The following is a 21,404-nucleotide window of genomic DNA, read 5'->3' as shown; positions in this document are numbered from 1 at the left end:
TATTTATATGCAAAGACAATGGGACAGCAAAGAATGTTGTATATTCGCAAGTTTTACGTAGTTAAAACTTATATATATATATATATATATATATATATATATATATATATATATATATATATATATATATATATATATATATATATATGTATATATATATATATACTAGCTGTTGGGGTGGCGCTTCGCGCCACCCCAACACCTAGTTGGTGGGGGCGCTTCGCGCCCCCCCCCCCAAGCCCCCCCGCGCGCGTAAGTCGTTACGCGCCATAATAGTTACGCGCCATTGTAGTTGTGTCCCTATGTCCCACCTGTGAATATATATATATATATATATATATATATATATATATATATATATATATATATATATATATATATATATATATATATATATATATATATATATATATATATATATATATATATATATATATGGTTTTAACTACGTAAAACTTGCGAATATACAACATTCTTTGCTGTCCCATTGTCTTTGCATATAAATAGATTGTCAGGTTTACCGACTCTTGAACATGCAACATATAATGGTCCATGGGAAAACAATCTGTATTCAGATCTATACCTCATGATTCTAATGATTGCCCTAGAGCTTTGTTGATGGTGATTGCTAATCGACCATTCCCTGTCCCAGTGTCCCGGTCGTCATTTACATCCCCCTGTTTCCCCCGGTGTCCCCGTTGTAGTTGTGTCCCTGTGTCCCGGTCGTCATTTATATTCCCTGTGTCCCGGTCGTCATTTGTATCCCGGTGTCCCGGTCTGTATATACATTCGTTTTTTAGTTTTGTTTTTCTCCTTTATTTTTTTCCTTTTTTTTTCTTTTTTAGCTTATTTAGATTTTTAGATTTTTTAGTTTTTTTATTAGTTTTTAGTTTTTTTTTCTTTTTAGTTTTTTTGTCCCGGTCGTCATTTATATCCCCCTGTTTCCCCCGGTGTCCCCGTTGTAGTTGTGTCCCTGTGTCCCGGTCGTCATTTATATTCCCTGTGTCCCGGTCGTCATTTGTATCCCGGTGTACCGGTCTGTATATACATTCGTTTTTTAGTTTTGTTTTTCTCCTTTATTTTTTTCCTTTTTTTTCTTTTTTAGTTTATTTAGATTTTTAGATTTTTTATTTTTTTTATTAGTTTTTAGTTTTTTTTTTCTTTTTAGTTTTTTTGTAGTTTTTACCTTCTTTTTAGTTTTGTTAATTTTTTTTTTTACTTATGTCCTGGTCGTCATTTATACTCCCTGTGTCCCGGTGCTTTGTTGATTGCTAATCGAACATTCCTTTTGTCCTGGTCGCTTTCTCTTTGAGTGTCGTCATTTATTTTTTTCTTTTTTAGTTCTTTTAGTTTTTACCTTTTTTAGTTTTTTTTAGTTTTTTAGATGAAAATTTTTTTTAGTTTTTTCCTTTTTTTCTTTTTAGTTTTTTATTGGTTTTTACCTTTATGTTAGCTTATTTTTCAGTTTTTTCCTTTTTTTTTATTTTTTTTTTATTTTTTATTTTTTTTAGTTTTTTACCTTTTTTAGTTTTTTTTTAGTTTTTTTAGTTTTTTTAGTTTTTTTTAGTTTTTTAGCTTTTTTACTTTTTTTATTAGTTTTTAGTTTTTTTGTAGTTTTTGCCTTTTTTTAGTTTTTTCAGTTTTTTTTTAGTTTTTTATTGGTTTTTACCTTTATTTTAGCTTATTTTTCAGTTTTTTCCTTTTTTTTAGTTTTTTTTAGCTTTTAGTTTTTTTAGTTTTTTACCTTTTTTTAGTTTTTTTAGTTTTTTTAAGTTTTTTAGCTTTTTTATTTTTTTTATTAGTTTTTAGTTTTTTTGTAGTTTTTGCCTTTTTTTTAGTTTTTTTAGTTTTTTAGCTTTTTTATTAGTTTTTAGTTTTTTTTGTAGTTTTTGCCTTTTTTTAGTTTTTTTAGTTTTTTAGCTTTTTTATTTTTTTTATTAGTTTTTAGTTTTTTTTGTAGTTTTTGCCTTTTTTTAGTTTTTTCAGTTTTGACGTCACCTGATCCAGTTTTTTCAGGTGACGTCACCTGATCCACGATCCACAGATCCACAGACAACTTATTTTTATATATATAGATAGTTTTTTTTTTTTACTTATGTCCTGGTCGTCATTTATACTCCCTGTGTCCCGGTGCTTTGTTGATTGCTAATCGAACATTCCTTTTGTCCTGGTCGCTTTCTCTTTGAGTTTCGTCATTTATTTTTTTCTTTTTTAGTTCTTTTAGTTTTTACCTTTTTTAGTTTTTTTTAGTTTTTTAGATGAAAATTTTTTTTAGTTTTTTCCTTTTTTTCTTTTTAGTTTTTTATTGGTTTTTACCTTTATTTTAGCTTATTTTTCAGTTTTTTTCCTTTTTTTTAGTTTTTTTTTTATTTTTTATTTTTTTTAGTTTTTTACCTTTTTTTAGTTTTTTTAGTTTTTTAGCTTTTTTACTTTTTTTATTAGTTTTTAGTTTTTTTTGTAGTTTTTGCCTTTTTTTAGTTTTTTCAGTTTTTTTTTTTAGTTTTTTATTGGTTTTTACCTTTATTTTAGCTTATTTTTCAGTTTTTTTCCTTTTTTTAAGTTTTTTTTTAGTTTTTAGTTTTTTTAGTTTTTTACCTTTTTTTAGTTTTTTTAGTTTTTTTAGTTTTTTAGCTTTTTTATTTTTTTTATTAGTTTTTAGTTTTTTTTGTAGTTTTTGCCTTTTTTTAGTTTTTTTAGTTTTTTAGCTTTTTTATTAGTTTTTAGTTTTTTTTGTAGTTTTTGCCTTTTTTTAGTTTTTTTAGTTTTTTAGCTTTTTTATTTTTTTTATTAGTTTTTAGTTTTTTTTGTAGTTTTTGCCTTTTTTTAGTTTTTTCAGTTTTGACGTCACCTGATCCAGTTTTTTCAGGTGACGTCACCTGATCCATCCATCCACAGACAGACAGACAACTTATTTTTATATATATAGATAGATATATATATATATATATATATATATATATATATATATATATATATATATATATATATATATATATATATATATATATATATATATATATATATATATATATATATATATATATATATATATATATATATATATATATATATATACCTCATGATTCTAATGATTGCCCTTGAGCTTTGTTGATGGTGATTGCTAATCGACCATTCCCTGTCCCGGTGTCCCGGTCGTCATTTATATCCCCCTGTTTCCCCCGGTGTCCCCGTTGTAGTTGTGTCCCTGTGTCCCGGTCGTCATTTATATTCCCTGTGTCCCGGTCGTCATTTGTATCCCGGTGTCCCGGTCTGTATATACATTCGTTTTTTAGTTTTGTTTTTCTCCTTTATTTTTTTCCTTTTTTTTTTCTTTTTTAGCTTATTTAGATTTTTAGATTTTTTAGTTTTTTTATTAATTTTTAGTTTTTTTTTCTTTTTAGTTTTTTTGTCCCGGTCGTCATTTATATCCCCCTGTTTCCCCCGGTGTCCCCGTTGTAGTTGTGTCCCTGTGTCCCGGTCGTCATTTATATTCCCTGTGTCCCGGTCGTCATTTGTATCCCGGTGTACCGGTCTGTATATACATTCGTTTTTAAGTTTTGTTTTTCTCCTTTATTTTTTTCCTTTTTTTTTCTTTTTTAGTTTATTTAGATTTTTAGATTTTTTAGTTTTTTTATTAGTTTTTAGTTTTTTTTTCTTTTTAGTTTTTTTGTAGTTTTTACCTTCTTATTAGTTTTGTTAGTTTTTTTTTTTTACTTATGTCCTGGTCGTCATTTATACTCCCTGTGTCCCGGTGCTTTGTTGATTGCTAATCGAACATTCCTTTTGTCCTGGTCGCTTTCTCTTTGAGTGTCGTCATTTATTTTTTTCTTTTTTAGTTCTTTTAGTTTTTACCTTTTTTAGTTTTTTTTAGTTTTTTAGATGAAAATTTTTTTTAGTTTTTTCCTTTTTTTCTTTTTAGTTTTTTATTGGTTTTTACCTTTATTTTAGCTTATTTTTCAGTTTTTTCCTTTTTTTTAGTTTTTTTTATTTTTTATTTTTTTTAGTTTTTTACCTTTTTTTAGTTTTTTTAGTTTTTTTAGTTTTTTAGCTTTTTTACTTTTTTTATTAGTTTTTAGTTTTTTTGTAGTTTTTGCCTTTTTTTAGTTTTTTCAGTTTTTTTTTTAGTTTTTTATTGGTTTTTACCTTTATTTTAGCTTATTTTTCAGTTTTTTTCCTTTTTTTTAGTTTTTTTTAGTTTTTTTAGTTTTTTACCTTTTTTTAGTTTTTTTAGTTTTTTTAGTTTTTTAGCTTTTTTATTTTTTTTATTAGTTTTTAGTTTTTTTTGTAGTTTTTGCCTTTTTTTTAGTTTTTTTAGTTTTTTAGCTTTTTTATTAGTTTTTAGTTTTTTTTGTAGTTTTTGCCTTTTTTTAGTTTTTTTAGTTTTTTAGCTTTTTTATTTTTTTTTATTAGTTTTTAGTTTTTTTTGTAGTTTTTGCCTTTTTTTAGTTTTTTCAGTTTTGACGTCACCTGATCCAGTTTTTTTCAGGTGACGTCACCTGATCCACGATCCACAGATCCACAGACAACTTATTTTTATAATATAGATAGTTTTTTTTTTTTACTTATGTCCTGGTCGTCATTTATACTCCCTGTGTCCCGGTGCTTTGTTGATTGCTAATCGAACATTCCTTTTGTCCTGGTCGCTTTCTCTTTGAGTGTCGTCATTTATTTTTTTCTTTTTTAGTTCTTTTAGTTTTTACCTTTTTTAGTTTTTTTTTAGTTTTTTAGATGAAATTTTTTTTTAGTTTTTTCCTTTTTTTCTTTTTAGTTTTTTATTGGTTTTTACCTTTATTTTAGCTTATTTTTCAGTTTTTTCCTTTTTTTTAGTTTTTTTTTATTTTTTATTTTTTTTAGTTTTTTACCTTTTTTTAGTTTTTTTAGTTTTTTAGTTTTTTAGCTTTTTTACTTTTTTTATTAGTTTTTAGTTTTTTTTGTAGTTTTTGCCTTTTTTTAGTTTTTTCAGTTTTTTTTTAGTTTTTTATTGGTTTTTACCTTTATTTTAGCTTATTTTTCAGTTTTTTCCTTTTTTTTAGTTTTTTTTAGTTTTTAGTTTTTTTTTAGTTTTTTACCTTTTTTTAGTTTTTTTAGTTTTTTTTAGTTTTTTAGCTTTTTTATTTTTTTTATTAGTTTTTAGTTTTTTTTGTAGTTGTTGCCTTTTTTTAGGTTTTTTTAGTTTTTTAGCTTTTTTATTAGTTTTTAGTTTTTTTTTTGTAGTTTTTGCCTTTTTTTAGTTTTTTTAGTTTTTTAGCTTTTTTATTTTTTTTATTAGTTTTTAGTTTTTTTTGTAGTTTTTGCCTTTTTTTAGTTTTTTCAGTTTTGACGTCACCTGATCCAGTTTTTTCAGGTGACGTCACCTGATCCATCCACAGATCCACACACAGACAACTTATTTATATATATAGATATAATCTGGCGTAACGGACAGACAACTTATTTTTATATATATAGATAGATAGATATATATATATATATATATATATATATCTATCTATATTCACAGGTGGGACATAGGGACACAACTACAATGGCGCGTAACTATTATGGCGCGTAACGACTTACGCGCGCGGGGGGGCTTGGGGGGGGGGGGGGGCGCGAAGCGCCCCCACCAACTAGGTGTTGGGGTGGCGCGAAGCGCCACCCCAACAGCTAGTATATATATATTTCCTGGTGTGCTGAAAATAGCCCTTGGATATAGGGTCGAAATATTCACTGAAATGAATTCCATTGTCTTAAAAAAATACCCTATTGTTTCTAAGTTGTGGTTGTTTGGTTTTCAGAAGACATTTTTATGGGGAGAGGGGGGCTGAAAGAAATCAAAACACATTTTTTTCATTCAGGTTGCCAGAAAGATGTATAAGCAATTTATCGGAATAGCTTAGACAATGAAATAGAAACTGTCAGGGCGTGTTGAGAAGGACGTTCAACTAACCAAAAGGCACTCTGTGCGTACTGCTGCTACTTGCGACTTCACATACTGCAATGATTACATACTGCGACTGCTACTATACTCAGGCTAAGGGTAGGAAGTTGAAACTCTCAGGAAAAATTTAGGGGGATGTTGAAATAAATAAAAATACACTCTATACAAGAAGGCTGTAAAATGGGCTATAGGCAGTATCCCAGGAATGGTCTAAGGTATTAAATTGAAAGTTTTAGGACATATTAAGGGGAACGTTAAACTAAACAAAATACAAAATGTGCATACTTCTATAACTACTAACACTACTACTACTGCTACTACAATTACAATTGCTACTCCTACTAAGATACTGCCACAGCTAGTGCTAAGACGGCTACTTCTAGTACTATTCAAGCTAAGGGTATTATCACAAAACTTTCAGGGAATGTTGAAGAGGATAGTGAACAAAATCGAAACACGCTATGTGGATGCAGGTTATCAAAAGGTTGCAACAGCTATACCTCATGAACAGCTTAAGAGTACTGTAGTACTTGACTAGAAACGAAATACAATTTAAAAGTTTTTTTAAACATTAATAAATTTAAAATTATTAAAACTTTCAAGCGTGAATGTCAGTATATATACTGTACATTGTGAATCCATATCCATTTGTTTTTTTCAGCCATTTTGGTTATGATGGTGATGTTTTATTTTTTCAGCAATTTTGGTTATGATGGTGATGTTTTTATTTATAAGATGAGAATTAAAAACACAAAGCTTGAAATAAGATGGTTTTCAATAAAGTTCAAATTATGTTCTGGTCTTCAGAAGGCGCAGGGGACGTCAGCCCTACTCCTCTTAGTTTTTGATCATTTGCAATTTGATTTGGTTATTAATTATAATTTATATTTATAATTTCTTATAATTTCTATTTATTGTTGGTGGTTTATCATAGAAAACAAAAAAACACATCAAAAAATTTGTCTATATGAACATTTGTTAATTCTTTACTAGTTGAACAAAAATTTGACGACGGCAGAGGGAGGAGGGTTCAAAACCGGCAACACCTCTCCCCTACTCCCTGGATACGGCCTTGATTGTGAAGTGTCGAATTTCTTTTTTTCAATCGGAAAGAGCCCATTTTAAATTTAGACTTCAAATAGATATTCAAAAATGATTGGTATCATTTTTTTATTTTTATCTTTATCATATCTTTTTGTTATCATATTGTTATTTTTTATTATTAAAAAATATTTAAAAAAGAAATTTAATAAAGATTGATTCACATTTAAAAAAAAAGGCGGATCAATCAAATGTTTTAAGCGAAAATCACCCAGAGACTACAGTGTCGACACAAGGACCTTAGTAATCAAGAAACTTCATCAATCCGATAAAATACCTGTTTAGTTGCCACAACACAGTGGCGAAAGGTCAAGTTCCCAAAACAATGAATACTAATTATATCAAAAGAAATTACGCAATTGTGAGGGCAGCAATTTTTATATTTGGGAAGGAAATTGAATGGTAAATCAACTTTTTTCTGTCTATTTCCCCCTACACTACACCCTACTACTTCCCCGTAGATAGACTTTTCAACAGAGAACAGCGGAACCATGGCGATAATATTCAAAGGATATGATATGTTTTCGGACTCATTTTCAGTGCCAAAGCCTGAAAATGTAAAAAGCAAAAAAAGAGTCGTTTGAAGACTAAAAAGCCACAAAGACTAACAACCAGGAAAATATATAATCAAATAGCTTGACGGCTGAAGCTGTCTCTCTTGAGCCTACCAATAAGGCTGCTATTGGATAAGAAATTTACAGGTTAGAATCTAAAAATCTTGCATACAGAACTCAACCAATCTCAGGCGGTAATACCTTTAGTATATCCTTTATTTGTTTAGGAATCTACTCGTTTTCTATGGTATGAACTAACTGTTTGACTACCCGGAAAATATTAATCAGGTTCTGGGTAACTGTAATTGTCATTTTTACTTCTACTAGCCAAATATTCACAAAAGTTCATCGGAAGCTTACTTTTTCTGTTCTTCTTCAGGCCATTTTCGTCTAACATGAGATTCAGGCAGTGGTATGACAGATGAAACCTCCATATTTGGTGGCACTATTCTATGGGTTTTCTTTATTCGATTAGATAGTTTTTCGTGTTCAGCTTGTATCCGCCTATAGGCAGTCTCAAGGTATTGTACTCTGGATTGCCCCTCAGTCTTGGTCCGCTTTCTCTCTTCTTTCTCACGGCGTAAGCTTGTCTCCAGATCTTTAATGGATTGTTGTAATTTTGCTTCTTTTCGGCCAGCTTCAGAAAGAATCCGGGACTGTTTTGCATTTTCACTTGACAGCTTGGCACATTTTCTCTGGAATTAATAAATATTTCAAAATTTTTGCAATAAATCAGTGTTTAACAAAGTTAATATGTCAGCTTTTGTATTCGAGAATTTTAGGTTTCTTGAAATTGGTATTTTTAATAATTCAAGCCCAATTTCAAACTCTACACGGAAAATGAACGAACCGACACTCTACCCACACACTATACATTCTATATGCGGTCTGTCTTATCCAGAAATTAGTTTATATTTCAAATAAATTTATCCCACAAAGGAAAAACCTTTGGTTTTGTCTTAACAAGAACCTAGGAAAGAACAAATCACGTTGACATAACCTTTATTCAGGCCGCTATTTCAAGTAAATTAATTTAAAAAAACTTTTCAACAAAACAATTTTGCAAAGAAAAGTAAAGGGCTATACTAAACCAAATATGTGCAGAAATAAAGTCAAATAATTTTTCAAGCGTAAAACTATCATAAATCACTATCAATAAATATTGGAACCCAAAACAAACAGAAATTACAATAAATAACAAAATCAAACTCAAAACGAACAAAACTGATAGGAGTAGGGCTAACACCCTCTGTCCCTTCTAAAGACCTTGCCTTAGATCTTAACTCCTTCAGTGCCTCCAGAGGCAAACAGGGCGTCAGTGGCAAATAGGACGTCAGTGGGTAGCCTCGAATCTTCCCTTAACTGGGCTTCAGCATAGATATTCTCCCACCCTTCGACGAGACTCGTCTGAAAAGCTCTTCAGTCACGTTCGTACATTATACTGCGCGTGTTCTTTGGTCTTCCTCGCTAATGGACACCTTCCGGTTACCAGTGAAGGAGCATTTTAGGAAGTCTATAATCAGGCATACGGAGGACATGTCCAAGGTATAACTATCTCAGGACTCAGAATGATTCCTGCTCATTAGAAAAGGGACTTGACAACCTGTCAAGGGACTTCTATGGACGAAAAAGGGACCAAAGTTGAAAGGGATTTTGATAGCCATTCATAGTTAAACAAGAATTCGTTTGCTTATGAATCAAAAACGGTGGCCAATGCACCCTAAAATCCATTATATTCATGAGCCTCAGAAGGAACTCATTTTTTCAGAAGACAAGTCGGTTGTCTTTGTTTTTATATATATTTTTTTTAATTTTCAATTGAGTTTATTTGCAACCTTCTGAGTTACCTTCTCAGTAGGAGCCTCTCCAGGCCACTTAGCGCGTCCCCAAGTGGCAGATCGGAGAATATCCTGCAGATATGTAGGATACCTCCATAGAGATGGGAGGAGCGGGCCAAAGGGGGACCCAGTTCTGGGGGTTTAGAAATACAACTGGAACACCCTCATCCGGGGGACATAAATACAGATGAAGGACGAGGATGGTCCCTCTGATGTGTACTGGGCAGGGCTCACCGACGTGTGGACACGTCCCACCAGTCTTAATCCACCCCCCAGCAATGAGTGAATTGTTGAAACGCAGGATGCCATAAGGGCGTATTATCTGTAAGAGATATAGTCACCCCCTGCTAGCGACAGAGAGGAGTGGCTTACCAGAGTCCTGACGTCTGCCAAGAAACCCCTTTTTTCACTTTTATGATGATTATGAGGAAACAAATGAATGTGAGAACCATTGCTACCGCGTCTGGGGAAACTGATGATGCTACCGCGTCCGGGGAAACCGGCGATACTACTAGGTCCGGGGTAGCCAACAATGCGCCGACTGCAAATCGCGTGAATACCTCAACTTTTGAGAACTCCACCATTAGAGGCCATTATATCGCCTTAATCAAATTTATCAATCGGTGCCGTCAACATCAGAACACTTGCAAAACAATGAAAAAGGGAAGCCCTTCTGAGAGAGATAAACCGTTACAACTGGGACGTAATCGGCCTATCCGAAATCCACCTCCTACTCACCAGCAAAGAAAAACTTGATGACGCTACCGTTATACTGTAAGGACGTATTGATGAGAAACACCGGCAGGGATTTGGCTTCCTGCTCTCCAGTATGACTAGGAGATCAGTAATCGCAGCAACACGCCATCCTTGAACATCCGATCATGATACGCCTGAAAGACTCGCACGCAATTCTCACAATTAACCATGAATATGCACCTGACTCCAGAATAGATGATGAAACATATGAAAATTCATATCTCCAACTTCAGTGTCTAGTGGACTCCGTGCCAAAAGAGATATAGCGTTTGTCATCAGGGACTCTAACGTCGTTGTCGGTGACGACCAATCTGACAACCAGGTCGTGATGGGTGAATTTGGCAATGGCCGGATGAACAAAAGAGTTGGGCGCTTATTCAAACTTTGCCGAGATAGTGATTTTATTATTGTAAAACATTCTTCAAACACAGAGCCCGTCATAAAACAACCTAAACCTCCCCAGATAGAAGGACTCAGAATCTAATAGATTATATTTAGACCTTTTAGAAGACTACAGTATCCGACAAATACACCACTACTCTTTCCGAAAGAATTTCATAACTCCTCTCTACATTCCCGGATACTCTATCAAAGGATGACATCGACAATCTTGTGAAGACTAGCTCGCAGGTTATATACGATGTCGCCAAGTCAACCCTGGGAGTCAAAATTGATGATGAGAGATAATCACATTATGCGAAGAAAACCGCAAAAATACTAACAAACTAGATAGAGAAAATCGGGACCTGTACAAACAATTGAGAGAAAGCAACTCACCGTGCTCACCGCTCCAATGTAAGAGAACAAAGCGAGCAATGCGAAATGGTATTCAAGAAATGTGACACTCACTTCATGTACAGACGAGTGCAGGAAGTAACCTAAAAAAGGGACTGAAAGCCTGTACCCTCCTCGATGAAGATGGTAACCAGATCCAAACTACAGACGGGACCTAAACCAGATGGAAAGAAGACTTTGAGAGCAAATTAAACTCAATGATCCTTCCAGACCCATCGCCGTTTAACACTCTCGGCGTAATAACCGCAGACCCAAGTTCACCCCCACTTGGGTCTGAGACAGAATTGGCAATAGAGGTTTAAGGACAAACAAAGCTGCAGGCCCAGATGGAATCTAACAAGAGTTACTAAAAGTAAATTACAATCCTCTTGTAAACCTGTACCTAAAAATTGCTAATGCTGCTTGGGAGGAATTTCACTTCCCCTCCTCATGGTGTGAAGCCACAATAGTTCCACTCAATAAGAAAGGCTCGAAAGAAACCTGTGATAACTACCAGACTATAAGCCTTATGAGTTACGATACTAGAATACTCACTAGAGTAAGGCTGGAGCGTCTAAGAGCTAAAGCTTCAACTGTTATTCCAAAATATTATGCCAGTTTCCACCAAAACAGGTCAACGATTGATCAGATATTTACGCTTCGTCAGATTATTGAAAATATCTAGAGCTTGAACTTAGTATTTTCACCTTTTCATTGACTTGAAGCAGGGTTTCGACCTCACATGGAGAGAAGGTACGTGGCCCATTCTTCTCCACTAGGGTGTGCCACAAAACTTGGCATCATTGATCAAGGGTATGTAATTAAAGTTCAGAATCCAGATCATGACGGGAGAGGGACTTTCCGACAGCTTTGAAACATCGACATGTATGTTGCAGGGTTGCTTGCTTTCGCTGGAACTGTTTAACCTGTTCCTTACGCCTGTTCTTACACTCCTTGACAAATCGTCAGGTGTTCTCATGGAGGGGGGGATATTGATTGATAAATTAGTTTATGCAGACGACATAGACCAAATAAATAGAGCCTTGGGGATCTTCAGTCCCAGGCCGACAACATCTAATTAACCACCAGCCGCTGTGGAATGACCATCAATTCCTCAAAAACGAAAGCCGTGCTCTGCTCGCGAAAGCCGGAAAACCAAGAAAGCTTAAGCCTCCAGTTCAGTGGTGACAACATAGAGTGGGTTGAAGATTTCACCTAACTTGGTAGGCTTATAACGTCCGATAACAACCACTCGAAAGATATTAAGAGGCAACTGGCGCTTGCCCACTCTAGCTTTGAAGCCTTGATGCTGATCTGGAGGAAAAGGAATTTGTCGACAGTGCTAAAAACAAGACTCTTCAACACACTAGTTGTCCCTATTGCCATTAACGCTTGTGAATCATGGGCCCTCAAATTAGATGACCAACGTCGCCTAGCCGCATTCGAAACAAAGTCACTTCGCCGTATTGCAGACATTATATACCTGGACAAGATCTCTAATATTAGGCTGTTTGGAAGGCTCAAGATCAAACACACCATACTTGACAAAATAAAGCTGCACCAACATTGGACATTGTGGGGGTCCCCCCCAATGTCACCGGATCCGGTCAGGATTTAAATAAGAGCTCTGAGACACGATATCCTTCCAAAAATCAAATTTCATAAAGATCCCATCACTCCTTCGTAGGTTAAAAATACCTCATTTTTTCTCTCCCCTCTCCAACTCCCCCAAAACAGAGCAGACCTGTTCCGGTTAAGTTGATCATGTATATAGGACTTTTGTTTATTTTTACCACCAAGTTTCATCCCGATCCCTCTATTCTAAGCGTTTTCCAAAATTTTAGGTTCCCCCAACTCCCCCCAATGTCATCTCTGAGACAGGATATTCTTCCTAAAATCAAATTTTAGTAATGCCTCACCACCCATTCGTAAGTTAAAAATACTTCATTTTTTCTATTTTTTCCAAATTAACCGACCCCCACTCCCCCCCCCCAGATGGTCAAATCGCGAAAACGACTATTTCTAATTTAATCTGGTAAAAAAAAACATTATATCTCTCTTTCTTTCAAAACTCAACCAAAAGTTGAACATGTTTTCAAATCGGGAAAGAATAAAACAGAACTTATACTAGGTAGTTATATCTACAGAGTCCCGTGTTCATATGATAAATTTTTTCATTGTAGGACCCATCAACAACTGAGGGAATGTTTGCATGTACGCAAAATTTCAATAGATAAGTCCCTGAGATTCAAAAATAAAAATGACAAATATGATTCTGCTTTGGCCCTCCATATTTTTGAAAATCCTGAACAATTGGTTCTTTTTGAGTAGGAAACTTTAATATCTACTGTAAATGGCCAACTACAATCTTTTAAAGAGGCAAATGAGATCACAAAGTATATAAACAGAAATTTGGCTATAAATAGGGACACAGGAGATATTTCCTTAAGCCCAATTTATAACAACTTAATTTTAAAAGATTCAATCAATATTTTCACCTTCTCTAATTTAAGACAACATGTCCGCATCTATATATAAATTGTTTGTGTACTGACGTCATGTTTGTCGACTGTCGACTGACGTCATGTTTGTTGAATCAACTGACATAATGTTTGTCAACTGACGTCATTATAAGGATTGAGCATTATGCCAACATGAAGTTTTTTGTCGACAGACGTCATGTTTGTCGACTGACGAAATTACAGACCGGAACACAAATGACGACCGGGACACAGGGATATAAATGACGACCGGGACAATCAAAGAGAAATTACAGCCTGGGACACCATGACAAAAATAACAACCGGGACACAGGGAATATAAATCACAACCGGGACACAGGGACAAAACTACAATGGGGACGCGGGGGGCACAGGGGGAATATATAAATGACGACTGGGACACAGGGAATGTTCGATTAGCAATCATCATCAACAAAGCTCAAGGGCAATCATTAGAATAATGAGGTATAGATCTGAATACGGATTATTTTTCCCATGGACAATTATATGTTGCATGTTCAAGAGTCGGTAAACCTGACGATCTATTTATATGCACAGACAATGGGACAGCGAAGAATGTTGTATATTCGTAAGTCCTGGTCATCATTTATATTCCCTGTGTCCCGGTCGTCATTTATGTCCCAGTCGCTTTCTCTTTGAGTGTCCTGGTCGTCATTTATATTCCCTATGTCCCGGTCGTCATTCGTGTCCTGATGTCCCGGTCTGTAATTACGTCAGTCGACACACAAACATGACGTCAGTCGACACACAAACATGACGTCACTCGACAGAAACACATACAAATTATTTTTATATATATAGATAGATACGTCAGTTAACAAATATGACGTCAGTCAACACACAAACATGACGTCAGTAGACAGACACACAGACAAACAACTTACTTCCTGCGATGTCCATAAATGTGAGCAGGCCTTACAAAGAAAATTAGTGGAAAATTCTGCTTGGTCAGATTACAAAACCTTGTAAATTGACACATTAACAACACTTGCTTGTCTTTGTAACAAGTTTTCTTTGTATTTTTAAGTTCCAAGAAAAATGTTTTCTTTCAAATCATAGGCCTACCCATGGGCACTGTTTTGACTCCTTATTTGGCATACTTTTACAGGCATCTCATAGCACAATCTGCTTACACAATAATGATACTAGTTCGTCTTTACAACAAGTTTTAAAAACTTTTCCTTCAAGTCATGGGCCTAGACATAGTCACTGCTTTGTCTCCTTATTTGACAAATTTTTACATGGATTTCATAGAACAATCTGCTTTGAATAGTTTCCACTTAAAACACTCTCTCTGGTTTTGCTTAATTGATGATATTCTTTCTATTTAGGATCAATAGACAAGAGTCTCTAAAAGATTTTTCGGCACATTTGAACTCTTTTGATTCAAATCTCCAATTCATAATACAAATGCATGATTCAGGAAAGCTCCCTTTCTTGGATGTTTTAGTTATAAAAACATTCCTAGTCTTGAATTTTCTATACATAGAAAACCAGCCCATAATGATTGGTATCTACATGTCTCATTAAATCACACTCTTACTGTGAAAAGAGGGGTAATAATCTCTTTAGTCAACAGAGTTCTAAAAATCAGTTGATGTAATTATGTAAATTCTGATTTATATCATGTTAAAGATATTCTATTCTCTAGTGGCTACCAAATTAACTTTATTGAAAATACCATAGATAGACAATTAAGAATGATAAAAAAGGAAAATAGGGAGCCCATCCCCCTTGATTCTGTTATCCTGGCAATTGAGAACTAAACTTTGACCACTTTACCATGCATTTTGTTTAGCTCAACATCTTCCTTAACATACCCTAACAGTTTCAGCTTAAAACCCTTGACTGTTCCTGGGATGTTCCTAATGTGTCCTTTTGACAATTAAGTTAACCAGTACAAGTTAAGCACTCCCCTTGATCTAATTTTGCTCGAAAGTAAAACAGTTCAAAATTATCTAATTATCAAAGTTATGAGAAATATTGAAATAATACTATACCTGATAATCAGAAAGTTCAATCACCAGTTTCTGAACCTTATCATCTTCAGCTTTTCGTAGCTCATGTAGGTTTCTATATGAATGGTATAAACATATGGTCGAATTTATTAAGCTGATTGTACATAGTCTGTTATCTTCAACAAAACTATCAAATCCATTTGATGAGAGTTCCTGAAAGATTTTTTTTTTAATATTGTGTTTTGTTAATTACAAAAGTATGCAGATGTAGCCATTTGCTCTACAGGGAGGTCTAAACACCTTTCTATGATGTTTCAGTGTCCTGCTAGCAATGAAAAAAAAAAAACAGAAAAAAATGAGGACAAATCAGTGCTACCCATGGAAAAAAAGGCATCATCCTTATTGTTCAAGCCAAGAGAGCTTATGTTCCCTGAATAGGGTTTTTGGCCCTGGTGATTCCAATAGTGTAATTTCTTTTTTGATCCAACACCTTTTTTTAAAGGGTTCAGAGTATTTTTTAGAAATTCCCTTAAATTTGTTTTCAAAATAACTTTTTACTATTAAGAATAAGTTAAATAATGGCGATTTTTCTCACTTACAGTTTCTTTTTTAAACTTATCTAAATTTTTGGTTACCATGAGTCATGGTTTGTGCTTTACTATGTTGCAGCTATTGCTGCAACAATAATTAAAACAAGTTATATTAATATTTAAGCTAATATTGCCAAACAAGAACATCCAAAGAAAACTTGGCAAGTAACATTCACGACAGATCAAAAGAAACTGTTTAAAAAAAAGTGATGATTCACTGTAAAAGAAGCAAAGTCTAAGCTAAACTGAAAAAAGTTGAACAAACAGAATTAAAACAATAAAAAAGCAGATTGTTTTCATTGCTGTTGATATGGAACCTTTGAACCAAGTCAGGACCTTTAAACCAAGTTAAACCAAGTCATGGAACCTTTAAACCAATCTCACTTTTTACCCTTAACCCCTAAGACAACATTTTTACCCGTTTTATCCCTAAGACAACATTGGCAATAGGACATCTAAATGTAAGGATCCTGGCTAAGGAAGGAAAGAAGGATCTACTTGTATGAGAAATCAACAGGTATAAATGGGACATCATTGGTCTGTCAGAAACCCATCTTCCAGTAACTGGTGTTGAAAGGATTGGGGCCACAACACTACTTTTGTCAGGTTGTTATGATGGAATTCATTACTGAGGAGTTAGATCTATTCTTTTTAAGAAAGCAAAGAAATCACTTATCTCTACAACTCTAGCCTCTGAATGTATCATTGCTATCCGGCTTGAAGGTTTGACTGCAAACCTGAGCATCATCCAGGTTTATGTGCTGGATTCTTCTCATAGCAATGAAGACTCAGATGAATTTTGCAGCCAACTCCAAAGCATCACAGACTCTATTCCAAAATAAGACATAATTCTCATTATTGGAGACTTTAATGCAGTAGTGGGCTTGAATTATGAAAATTTTGACATGGCACCAGAAACAAAAAAGGTGAGTGCCTTCTGGAATACTGCAAAGACAACAAGCTGGTAGTAACCAACACTAATTTCAAACACAGAGAGCAATGAAAAGTCATGTCAAGATCCCCTGAAAGAACCACCAAAACCTTAATCAATTTTGTATTGACAAAAGTAAAACAGTTCAAAATAGGGGTGAAACCTTTTTATTGACATTGAACAGATTTAAAATTTAACTGGATATTTTGAACACATATAAGTGTTCATCATCAGCAGTAAAACTAAAAGACATGACTAAAACCAAACAAAATTTATACCTAATAAACTAATTACATATAGTTTACTGCTCTTGATTTTTTTCAATGCAACAGCAGAAGCCAGTCTCTTTGTCCTTTTCAGTTCCAGTTCATTAGATTTATCTGACATATTATGTGGACAGAGGTCATAGCTTTTAGGTGAGGTGATATTTACTTTATTTGAACTCAATAAATTATCATAAATTGAATTCAATCCAAATTCACCTATTAGAAATTAAAAAATTTTTATTCGAGAATAATTCCATAAATAGAGATACAGGTGAATTTGGATTAAATTCAATTTGTGATAATTTACTGAGTTCAAATAAGATAAATATAAAATAAATACTGGCAACTTGCCACATTTGAGACAAAGCTGCATCAAATTGCTGGCATTACATACATAAATCTCAATGAAGTCTCAAATGCCAACCTACTCAAAAGACTTCAGCATAACACTACCATCCTGAACTGGGTCTATGTCCAACAATTCAGGTGGCTTGGCCATGTCCAGTGCATGTGCAACAACCAAATACCAAAAATCGCCTTCAAAGGTTGCATCCATGGTTATTGCCCTTACAGTCACCCTCCAAAGCACTGGAAGGGGAACTTTGACTGCAACCTCCCTGGTCTTCTAAGATTGGCACAAAACAGGGAGCAGTTTAAACAACAAATATATTTGCTTGTGAGGAGAGAGGCCCCAAGACAAACACCAAGGCTGAATGGGACTTTAGTCAAGTAAGTCGATTTATGTAGCACGAGGGAGATGTTGACTCAATGAAGAACCCAGACAATGCCTGAATATAGAATTCTTTAAGATAGCCTAGATGTGGTTATAGTGGAGCTTAGGCATTTAATTAAGGCAACTCTACTTTTTTCTCTCTAGAATAGCTCCACTTGGAGTGTTTTGCAATAGTCAACATCTAATAAAGAGCTAATTTCATCCAAGGACATATCAAAAATGCACTTTGAGGCTTGCAACTTCAGTGGTCAAAGAAGGGGCTAATCTAAAAATAGGCCCCAGGTTTTTTCCAAAAACTTGGGACAATACTCCCCTAGGCTCAAAACCAGCTATGGACTTCCAATTGACTGAATCAAAACTGTTGAATTTCAGAGACTTTGAACAAAAGTAATATATGCCCCCTTCTAACCAAATTTCTACCAGTAAGATAGACATCTAGCACCTTTTTGAGCCAAAACATTATAGAGATTTTAAACCTATATTAATTGACAACAAAAGTAAGCCACTGAGTCCTTAAACAACCCAACTTGCCAACCACATCAACAAATTCTACATGACAGGTAGGCATGACATACCTTGTTTGAACTGGAATCACTAAGGACTTTTTAACACATATGATTTAGGAAAAATGTGACCATATGGTCCCTCTCACCCTTGCTGTTCAGTAGAATAGTAGGAAGTTTTTTTTGTAATTGGAACTTAAATGGAGATTAGCTTTGGCCAGAGCAACATGAGAATGAAATTAATGCTGTGCATTTATCATTTTTTTAAAGGGACTTATGGGACCATCATTTTGTTATATAAGAACAACAAATACCAATTGCATCCTATGCAAGTGGGGACTAGAGATCTTTTTGAAGTGAGATACTACAAAACTGGGCTAGAAACCAGGAGCCCATAGGAGGTGAGGGTATTATTATCAGAATAGATTAAAGTGTATTAATTCATTGGAAATATAAATAGATCTCTAAGCCAAATTTCAATACTCTAGGAAATGAGCAGGTCTGCCAAAGAGCTTTTACAGTCATTTTCCTAGAAGGTGATGAGACTTTGAGACAGGACTATGGGACTCTGGTTATGTACACATATACAGCTGCATCCAATAATAAACAGTAACTGTTGAGGAGCCTACCCTGGTCTGTCAGAACTCAGCAATAAACAATGCTCTCTACCAAATCAATCATTCAGAAACCTTTGTTGAACCTAAAGATTCTGACTTGTATAACCAGAGTGTTGAAAAAAAGGGATACAAGAGGAAATGATGAAGACAAAGTACCTGAAGCAGTACATTACCTTGAAAATCAAAAATCCTGAAGAGGATAAAACATCAAGTAATGTAGCCAACAGGGTTTCTTCCTCGGTAAACCACATGAAAAGAAAATGGCTAGAGAAGGAAATATGTTAAGAAAACAATTCATAGCCTACTTTATAATGTGCAGAATAAGGTACCCAGAATAAATTGAAGCTAGCAATTTTGTGTGCATCCTTGCTACATTTTACCCCCCCCCCCCTCCTAATATGCAAATAACTAGCCAAAATTGTATATTTCCCATCTATTTTCAAAATTTCTCTATCTTGTTTCTACCCATGTACCAGTAAACCAAATCAACTGCAGTGAAACAAAAACCAGAGAAACAAGTAATGGGTAGCAGAATGAACTGGAAATATACAATTTGGGCTATCTAGATCTTTACAATAGGGTGGGGGGTAAAGTATAGCAAGTCTCCTTTACTACATGTTGTTCTCTAGGCTTATATCAAAATCAACAACCTAAAACCCATAAAATTATCAAGATAGCAAAATCCTAGCACACACATTTTAAAAAGCAAACATTTTGAAACTTGTTTCTATGAATAAAAAACAATACAGGCTGAAGTATGTTTTTTAGGCCTAGGTTACAGCCAATTTAGAGGATTGAATAAATCATCAATCATTTTATCAATACTAATAATAACTAGTACAAACGTAGAGTGGTTACTAAGCCCAGTGACGAAATAAAACTCATAATCCTAGAGTACTAGAGAATTATGTCTTAACTTTCTATTCAAAACTTACTATTGTGAAGTTTATATGATAAAATCTAAATACCTTAGACAAATATAAAGAAACACTATTTATATTTTCTGGGTTACATATCATGCTTATAATTTGAAATGTTTTGCTTTTGATTGACAATCTATCCCTGTGTTCTTTTAATTGTCTGGTTACCTATCTGACTAATCCAAGCGTTTTATGAGATGCAAATTGACGTCAAAGCCTACTCAAGATTACCTTCAAAAGTTACAAGCCTTACAAAAGTTGCGTTTGATTCACTTTTCAAGTTGACTGAAACTTTTCAAAGGCCTTTTTTCGCGTCAACCAAAGAGACTGTTTGAGCTCAACCACTCGGTGTGGTTGAGCTCAACCGCTGTTTTTGCGTGAAACAATGACGAACCAGGTTGTCATGAAAAGTGTTTTCGCGTGAAACAATTGTTTGGTTGAGCTATTTTTTTAACCAGAACTGTCATTGTTTTTAACCGTAGGGTTATACCATTCATAATTATTGGTTGAACTTTTCAGGCGTATATTTCAAAAATAAGAATGTGTAGGCTATAAATAAGTTTATGAAGTATGTTTAGAGTGTGGTGTGGAGATTTTTGAATGTTTATTGGAATCTGAAAAAGCGTGAATGCTTTCTTTTAACTTTAGAAGAATTAGCCTATTTGGAAATATGAAGAGTTGCTGAGGTGGTATTAAAATTATTTTATAGACTTATTTTGTTTAGTGAGAATTTGAGAAACTTGATTGTATGGTGTATTAAAAGAGTACTAGTGAGCTATTAAAGTGAGGAGGAACAGGTGCTAAGGCACCTAAAAAGGGTCTGATATGGATCCTGGACAAATTCTTCTCTCACCAGCCATGAATGTTAATGGACCTAGTGAACTTGAAGCATTAAGCCCTTCTTTCCTCATGAACCAACAGAATGTCATGCAGCCTATACTTCAGAACAGCTTACCATCAAACCAAGAGACATTGCCAGTGGGCATGTACCAGAACAATCTATCACCTATTCCTCTAACACTACCAGTAAGTCAGTTTGTTAATCATAACATGCAAGTTCCTTTTTATCCTTTTCCAGTTTATATGACTAATCAGTCAACCAGTAATCAAACTGCCCCAGGCACAAGTATTCAATATGCAACAGGTACTACAAACCAGGGACAGATGCCTAGAATGATTCCCAACCTGCAAAATATTTACCAAAAGGACAATCAAACAAGAACCATGCTAAAAGTCCCAAAGCAAATGCCACAATTTCCTAATGTATATGCAAATATACCAACTCATAACAAATTTGAGGTTCTTCCTCAAGATGAAGATCCACTGAATGAATGTGAAAGTGACCTTAATGAAAGTGACCTTAATGAAGTTATAAATCCAGCTGTGGCTGAGGGCCTTATGGACATTTCAAACCACACACA

At 34.1% G+C, this 21,404-nt stretch overlaps 1 protein-coding gene across 1 annotated transcript; it reads right to left on the bottom strand.

Moving 5' to 3' along the window:
• Positions 1-7,396: 7,396 nt before the first annotated feature.
• Positions 7,397-20,111, bottom strand: LOC136042906 (uncharacterized). Its single transcript, XM_065727832.1, has 3 exons — positions 20,032-20,111; positions 15,466-15,636; positions 7,397-8,270 (listed from the first exon to the last, which is right to left on the bottom strand). The coding sequence occupies exons 1-3, from the start codon at positions 20,080-20,082 to the stop codon at positions 7,932-7,934; spliced, it is 561 nt and encodes a 186-aa protein (XP_065583904.1). The 5' UTR covers positions 20,083-20,111; the 3' UTR covers positions 7,397-7,931.
• Between the last annotated feature and the right edge of the window lie 1,293 nt (positions 20,112-21,404).

This window comes from Artemia franciscana, unplaced genomic scaffold (assembly GCF_032884065.1).
Source record: "Artemia franciscana unplaced genomic scaffold, ASM3288406v1 Scaffold_2430, whole genome shotgun sequence".
In the NCBI taxonomy this organism is placed as follows: Eukaryota; Metazoa; Arthropoda; class Branchiopoda; order Anostraca; family Artemiidae; genus Artemia; species Artemia franciscana.
This window is presented reverse-complemented; position numbering and strand designations above follow the sequence as displayed.